Here is an 8,055-nt window from a genome sequence, read left to right as displayed (position 1 = left end):
ACCTCCCACCAGGCCCCACCTCCAACAAAGGGGATTACCATACAACATGAGATTTGGGCAGGGACACACAACCAAGCTACATCATCAAGTTTTTTGTTGATTGAAATATCCCATGAAGATTATGCCTCATTTCTATGTATTGAATTATTTTATGTAAATAACTAAAGTGTATATAGCACTTCAGAATTGAACAGGATACCTTCAGAGCATTGACTATGAGTAGTAATTATTACTGAGCATCTTCTATACACAGAAAAATGAATATGGATACATACACTCTTTAGCATATAAGTATATGAAAACAATTTGATATGTATAAGCTGTTGTAAAAGGGTTTTACCCTAGATGGGATTTTTTTCTAAGTTATAGTACTCTGTTTTCTGCTTTCTCATACAGTGTGTACTTTTAAATGTATTTTGAAGGAATGAACTTTCTTGGAAACCATTGTGTTTATTCTACTTTTATTTCACATACATGAAAACAGCTTATAATTGTACTGAACACAAAATACAAACAAATACATTTTATTGCACATAAAAATATTTTAAATGAAATATTGAATTATTGCACATAATAGAATTGATTAGGAAAGTCACAAACCTATTGTAAGACTAGTATTATTCTAGGTTTGAACATTACAGAATATTTCCTGATAGAGATTTGCCACGTCACATATTGCACATTTTCCAACACTTTTCTAGGTTTTACAAATATTCCTCATACTCTTTGCTTATGTCTTTTCTCTGTAAAACAACGTATAAAAGATTATAAAGGTAAAGAAATATGTACCGTCGAAAAGGACCAGTCTATGGCTGAGGAAGTAAAAAAATAAATACATGATCATCCCATTCTTTTTGGGGAAAAATAACAAAGTAAATTGGCAAATTTCTCTAAAAAGAGAGAAATATTACAAATCTTAGTTTCATAAGCATTTGTCCATTTATAAATGCTCCCTGAGTTTAAGGGATTCAATGACTAAATACCTATGTTACCAGCCATAATTCCTTTGTTTACATTCAGTATCCAGTACCAACATCTAACGTCTTCCAATAGTGCAAAGGCATGAAGCACTCTCACTGTTGGTAGTCATTCAGCAATAAATAGTAAGTCCATGCCTAGTTATTTCATTATTTCTGGATTCAAAATAATATAAAGTGCATCCAAAGGTTTCATAGTCATTCTTCTCATTCTTGGGCATGGTTATCAGTCAACCTGTTATGCTTCCAGCTCATGGCAACAAGAGCCCACAATGAAGATTTTCCTGGAATTTCTTCCTTTTTTCCATAGTTCTGTTTGGAAGAAAATTCCCAAGATACTACAAAATTTTTTTTTCACAAAGTCTGTGTGGAAAACTTCAGACCACAGAGCAGCATCCATTGACACAGATTTCCTTGAGTTCCATTCTGTAATAGTCAACAAGTGAATATGTTTCCTTATTATTTGTAAGGTTTGTTACATATCCAGTATAAATTCTTCTCACATTCCATGCTGCTGACTTCTGTGTTTTTCAGAAAAGCGCACTTCTCAGACCCTGTGAAGTTGAACCTGTCAAACAATAAAGAAACTTAGAATTATTTTCAGCTCATTGTTTTCATTCAGTTACATGAGAATGAACTCAAGATGGTGACCTCTGCTTCTTTGAAATTCTTAGCAGGATACGTAAGTCAAATAATCATAGACTAATTTGTAGAGACAATGGACAAGAATTGAAAAAAAAGTATGTGGAAAAAAAATATGGAGATAAGAGGAAAGCATGCCATTCATTTGGCTGGCATGGCACCAGAGAAGTGATTCTTGGTCATTTTTGAGTTCATAGATTTTTCAATAAATAATTTCACAAAATTATATGCATCCAACAGCCATGCTTACTAGTGCATACAGCTTTAGGGGGTTTATGGTTCCTGAAGCCCATCTGTGGATATGGAACCACAGGACAAATATTAGGAATCCCTTTTCTAGAGGCCTGAATTTTAATCTCGATACTTTATTAGTATTATGATCAACAACAAACTTATAAAATGATCTTCAAACATTAAATGTATTTTAACCAAAAGTAATGAAAATAGAGTATCTAATTCTGGGGCAAATTTTCTTTCAGGTCTATAGAAATTCATAATTAGGCATTGAAACTATTCTTTATTCTGTGGAGATGAAAACTGAGAAATAGTAAGAGGGATTTATTTTCCAACAACTATCTTATTAGTAAAGACTAAATGTGACATTGAAAGTGGGGTTTTGTTGCATCATCATAATTATCATTAGAATATTTCCAAATTAACCAGATCTATTACTCACATTAGAGTTTGCTGAGAAAAATTACTATAAGCATTTATTTTATGTATTATAAGTGTGGATAAAGAAAAAAGAATAATAATGAAGCCTGTCATTAAAGAATTTGAGTATACGCATTCAGAAGAGATTGTCAGAGCTCTTGAAGAGCTCAGCCTTCGTATCTAAAGTGCTTTGAAAGGAGAAAAGGAAAATGATTTTCCTGAGATGCCACCCTGGGGAGAGTAAAGAGACTTCTGGAGACTTACCAGTTGTTAAAGTCTTTGCCATTTGACCACTTCCATGGGTGACCAGGTTCCTTTTTCAGTCCAACCCAGTGTTCATCTCCACCTGCGTATCGTTTTAGAAAGTTCTTAAAGAAAGCACAAGGGAGTTGTTACATTACACACTCTTCCGGGGAAGTAGATAGTAAATCCTGTTTCTCAAAAGCTGCAACTTGAGGCATGACAGCTCATCTGACCATTGACTCATTCTATATAGGATCAGCATATTTGGATTTCTGGTCTTTGAGGCTAAGCAATCAAGTCAAATTTAAAAGACTAAAGTAAGTAAATCTCATTTTGACCTGAGGCTGATCATATGGTTCTCTAGGATGATATTTTCCTACATCTGAAATAGGTACAATATTGTTTTTTCTTCCACTCAGAAACAGAAGGAAACCACTGATTAGCCATATTAATTAAAATAGTAATATTTTATCATTTTTCTCATTCTTACCATGTCCTTAACAGAATCAATGACAGCAAGAGTAGCACCATGTTCAGAACAAGCATTTTGGGCTGAAGTCCAGCTCCTCTTCACAGCAGAAATAAAGTAGCATTTCCTCTGGTAGCCAACCCAGTCATCAGAGCATGAAGAAACATGGCTATCTGATGGCAATGAGAATGTGTATTGGCCTGGACAATTGTATTGGCCCACTGTGAACAGAAAAATGCTTTGTTTTAGTGACAAAAGAAATGAAATACCCACAGCATGCAAAACTAGCCCTAGGATGCTATGTCGTGCTAGGTGGTGATGAAGTAAAGGATAAAAGCTAAAAAGGAGAATTGTGAAAAGGGTATGAAGAAAGAAAGTTCTCAGGACCATACCTGATTTTCCATTCAGCCTAATCATCATTGGATGGAGGTATGAGGATGAGGGGATGTATCTTTGGCCATAATGTCAGAAAATGACAGAAATATAGAAAAATTCTGAAAATTTGGACTAGATATTTCTTTGGACTAGAAAGGGTAAAGTACATGATACATTTCAAATAAGGTTTTGAATCTGAATGCAGAGGTGGAAGAATTTGAAGATGCAGTATTTATAACACTAGGTTGGAAAGATGAAGAGAGTAACTATTAGGGAACCAATTCAAAATACAGAAAGACATATGGCTGAGAATATCTCAAAAAATGGTAAACAGTCCCATTTGTAAAAGACACAAATATATCTCGGTAAGCTGGAGGTATTGAACACCGAATCACTGCTGACTCTCTGGGAACTTCTAAATATAATCTTAATGATTCAGAACTACCATTCTGTGTGCTTGGAGATAAAACACAAAAGGCTGGCCACTTCCTGATTAATCTATGACTTTAGATACGATTTTTTCCATAATCAGTGAATGTGAAGTTCGCATTTTTTTTCCAGCTAAACAGCTATTTATTCAGAATTCAAATCAGCTCCCTCCGTTCTAGATGTAAACGTCTTTTCAAGGGCAATTTTATTCTACAATAATATATAAATCATAGATACTTTAATACTTATCAAAGTATTACATTCATTATTTGAGGATTGTGGAATTACGTCTAGTATTGATTAGGAAATTGGCCATATATGGTACATGGGATGATTCTAAATTAGCTACAATTGCTGATTAACTAGACTAAATTAGTATTGATTTCAGCTGGGCCTGAATGCTTACAGCTGGGAGGCTTTGAAAGCCCTGATGAAGAGCAGACCCACCTGATAAGGCAATGAGCGCTATGATTAAAATGGTGATGAAGACCACATTCATTACAGCACACAGGACAGGAACTTGGAAGGATCCTTCACGATGTGTTGAAAAACGGGGGCTGGTGGCGTCATCTGGAAGGGAGAAAGTTGAAGGTGAGTTCACGCAGACTATAGAAGTACTATAGGAATATGCGATATTCTTTTGAGGCATTTAAATTTAATATATCCTATCTCCTGACATGAAATTTCCCCATCTCTTTATAGAAATTTTTCAAAAGATGTTAAAATAATAGAGGAAATGTAACAGTATTATAGACCAAATATTCAGTGAAAGTTTTTTCATTTACCCTCTGTACAGTGGTGAAACAAAGTAAAAGCCTTTTTTTCCCCAACAAGTAGTGTTTCAGTGGAAGGATTTAGAATAGGAATATGATGTTAATGATAATTGATAGTTACAAAAAACTCTAGGAGGATATCTGTTCTATAGTCTAAGTAAATAACTGAGGAAAGAGAAAAGAGAATTTTGTGATTTAGATTTTGGATTTTAATTTTGCAGGATGAGCTGTTAAGATTCTTAAAATGTGGTCCCACAAGGAGTATACAGGTCCCTGTTACATTCTCAAACACCGAAATGTAAAATGGCTGCTTGAGTAACTGACAATGCAAAACAGTTTCAAAATAAAAAACATTCAATTTTTCAATATGGATGATTTTCATAACTTAAAAAAGTTTACATAAGACATATCTTGAAACACATGTATTTTTATCCTTCAAACATTTATCTAAAGGTAAAGTGGACCAAGAGATGTTGCCTTTTTTCATAGCAATTTACTGGGTACTGGTGTCAACATCAGCTTTTGCTTTATCTGGAAATTCTTTTTCCCATCACAGATCTGCACTCAGATTTTGCAAGAGAAGTCTTTACTTCACTGCCATCTAGCTCAATTTTCTCAGCTTCTCAAAGTAAATTTCCCTTTTATCACCTGTATAGAACCCTCATCGGAAGCCACCTTTGCTACCCAAGGTACCAAGTTCAGAGCTCTGTCTGGTTTCACTTCACATTACGTGAGTCAGTTGTGCTGCTTGAACTCAGTATTGCAACAGCTCTGTCTCCTCAATGAGCACTAACACAGCCCAATAACCCATGGGCTCCAGGGTCTCACTCAGACCGTTGGCTCAACTAGGGAGTAAGCTTTGAGATGACTCTCAGATGATACTTTACTCCCATTAATGAGGGCTATTGTTACCCACAGTTTGACTCATCTCCTAGGTGACAAAACATTTCCCCCAACAGCACACTTTTTCTTTGGTTTCAGGCCTGCACATTAATGGAGAAGTTGAAAATAAACCCAATTTGCTACTTATTGAATCACCCAAAGATGTTCAGTGATTCTTCCTACTAATAAAGCACCTACTAGGGCAGCCTAAATTAGACATTCAAAAGAAAGTTGAAATGGTATCAGGAAAAGTTAAGAATTTCTGCATTAGGTCCTTATTTCAGCTATGCTCTCTGTTTATTGAGTAGTGATTATTATTTCTTTTTGGCAGCGCAACTGTGCCGTAAGTAACGGCTCACCTGATTACCTGAAAATTTGCTTGCTTTGCATTTGTTATCCACACTAAATTTTATGTTCTTAAACACAGGATGGATTTATGAGAAGTAACTGATGTTTTTCGGAAGTAAGCTAGTAAGAGAGTAGACATATGCTTAGAAAATAATCCCTTTCTACAAGATCGTTTTAGTTCTGCTGTCTCTCACATATCCCTTTGTTACTAGATAGCTCTTGCTGACAAGTAAAGACTCATTCCTAAGTGCTAATGCTTTAGGGTACCTCATTAACTAAGGAGAAAGGAATAAATGGAAAAACTCAAATAAATTTTACAGAAATAAGGTACAGAAAATAGGCAAAATGCCAGTAACAGGAAATAAACTAGATAGGTGGATAGAATAGACAAATAGAAGAGAGGAAAATTTCTAGGATGATTATATTTTGATGAGAAACAAAAGAAAGGAAGAAAAAGTCTAAGTTACATAGACCTTGAAGCCAGAGATTGGAAAGGTTAACTAGAAGGATGAAATGGAGGAAAAAAGTCCAATAAAGAATACCAAAGCAGAAGATTGCATTTTCAGGAATTCTTTTGCGACTTTTTTTTTAGTAAATTACACATGGACACTGTAAATTTTCATCTGCTCATATAGCTATTCTCTCAAAGATGGCAAACTTGCCCATTTCCAGCAACAACATGATGCTGTCATGAGAACACAGGATAAGGCACGCTGAGAGCAGACAAAGATGCAAAGGAAGGCAAACAACGTAATTGCTTATGTGGAAAATAGAATTTTTCATAAAGAGAGACAGCACTTCCTGGAGAATGTACACATGGATATGAAAAAAAATGATGGAGAATAACTGGGCTAGAGCAGAAAGTTTTCTAGTCAAATCTAAACACTGAGATGATATAAACTAAAGCAAAGAGAAAGATCTTTAAAGATCTTCTGAAATTAATTTTTGCAGCTTTCTCTTATCTCAGATATTCTATCCTCTTATAGATAAAGAGGGATTTACCTCTTCCCTGAAGAAGAACCTGTCTTCTCTAAAAGACAAAGCCTCACTTTATTCCCTAACAACCATTAGATATCACATATATAGAGATTAGCAGTATGTTTTCTCTATGATTATATATCATATATAGAGATTACCAGTATATCTTCTATAAGTACTATTATATGTCATACACAGAGATACTAGACAGTAAGTATGCAACCAGATCTGACTTACTTTCTTGTCCACTCTCCGGATGCAAAGAGCTGTTCTCTGTTACGTAACAATTATCAGAGCTCATCTTTATTCTCAAGATTCCCTAGTTAATCTGAGGTCAAGTCGATCTACAGTGAAAGTCTTTGCTGGAGCTCTTGTTCAGTCTCTGAGGCTCTGAGGCATCTCAGAATTTATACTCCCTGATGAAGTCTCCGCCCCCTTCCTCTTACCGCCTACTTGCTTGACTACATTGTTCTCTTTAATTTATGCTCCAGTGGACCAGACAATGTATAGTGTGTTGTTGTGGTGAAGTATGGGTTTTCCCTGTTGTCTGAAATGCGCTTTCTCACAACTGTAAGGTGTAGCAGGAGGAAACTGGGATTTTCCCAGACTCTGAGACATCCTGCCCTAAATTTCTAGAAAACATAAATAGTTTAGGAGACAGCATAACCTAAGTAAAGAATTAAAAGTTAGAGATTCCTGTCTTTGAGATAAAAATAATTTGGAGAAGAGAGTGTAGTATTTTCCAGGAATCCCGTTCATCCATTTGTTCATACATTTAACTGATATTTACTGAACACCTGCTATGCACCTGACCCTGTCTGGGGCCCCAGAATTTATTGTTGAATATGAACGTTCAGATCTCTGTGCTCATGGATCTCTCTCCAGCCTGGAAGAGTTTTATTTAGAAAGCTACGAATTGGTTTTTGAAAGTGTGTCATTCACTTCTTCTCTGGTGACTAGATGTATCATGCAGTAAGAAGTTGTTTTAATGCAGGAAACAGAAAGCTTGTGGTCTGGAACTTCCTTGCTAGGCTCTAAAATTGTTTATCTTAAATTATCTGTTTCATTTATTTCCTGCTAATTTTCTTGTCACATTTTACTGTCATTTAGACTGCTTTTATGTCACCTCAGAAACATCTTCTTCAATTCTCCCTCTGTGCTCTAGGTTAGTCTCTTCAGATACCTCTGAGACTTCAGTCATTTGAAGTATAATTATTATTTAAAACATTGCTGTGGTATCGGTCTCATTCAGAGAAGTAATGACAGTCAACACAAGATGAAGGCA

The 8,055-nt window shown here is 35.4% G+C and overlaps 1 protein-coding gene across 2 annotated transcripts; it reads right to left on the bottom strand.

Annotated features, from left to right (window-relative positions):
• Positions 1-444: 444 nt before the first annotated feature.
• CD69 (CD69 molecule) lies at positions 445-7,161 on the bottom strand. 2 transcript variants are annotated; one of them, XM_011953155.1, is made up of 5 exons: positions 7,008-7,161; positions 4,237-4,359; positions 3,007-3,206; positions 2,538-2,641; positions 445-1,545 (listed from the first exon to the last, which is right to left on the bottom strand). In XM_011953155.1, exons 1-5 carry the CDS (start codon positions 7,069-7,071, stop codon positions 1,437-1,439), a joined length of 600 nt encoding a protein of 199 aa, XP_011808545.1. In that variant the 5' UTR covers positions 7,072-7,161; the 3' UTR covers positions 445-1,436. The 2 variants fall into 2 exon arrangements, with proteins under 2 accessions (XP_011808545.1, XP_011808554.1); XM_011953164.1 differs by having other exon boundaries at positions 1,460-1,531; positions 2,534-2,641; positions 7,008-7,152.
• Positions 7,162-8,055: the final 894 nt, after the last annotated feature.

The sequence above is a fragment of the Colobus angolensis genome, unplaced genomic scaffold (genome assembly GCF_000951035.1).
Source record: "Colobus angolensis palliatus isolate OR3802 unplaced genomic scaffold, Cang.pa_1.0 Scaffold11, whole genome shotgun sequence".
NCBI lineage: Eukaryota > Metazoa > Chordata > Mammalia > Primates > Cercopithecidae > Colobus > Colobus angolensis.
This window is presented reverse-complemented; position numbering and strand designations above follow the sequence as displayed.

What these genes read in the sequence shown, in the direction of transcription:
- CD69 (XM_011953155.1), bottom strand. Translation starts at nt 7,071, where the DNA reads ATGAGCTCTGATAATTGTTACGTAACAGAGAACAGCTCTTTGCATCCG. An exon ending in TTGATTCTGTTAAGGACATG is followed by an intron (nt 2,642 to 3,006) that starts GTAAGAATGAGA and finishes GCTTTCTTTAAG; the next exon opens with AACTTTCTAAAACGATACGC. An exon ending in GGCAAAGACTTTAACAACTG is followed by an intron (nt 1,546 to 2,537) that starts GTAAGTCTCCAG and finishes ATTGTTTGACAG; the next exon opens with GTTCAACTTCACAGGGTCTG.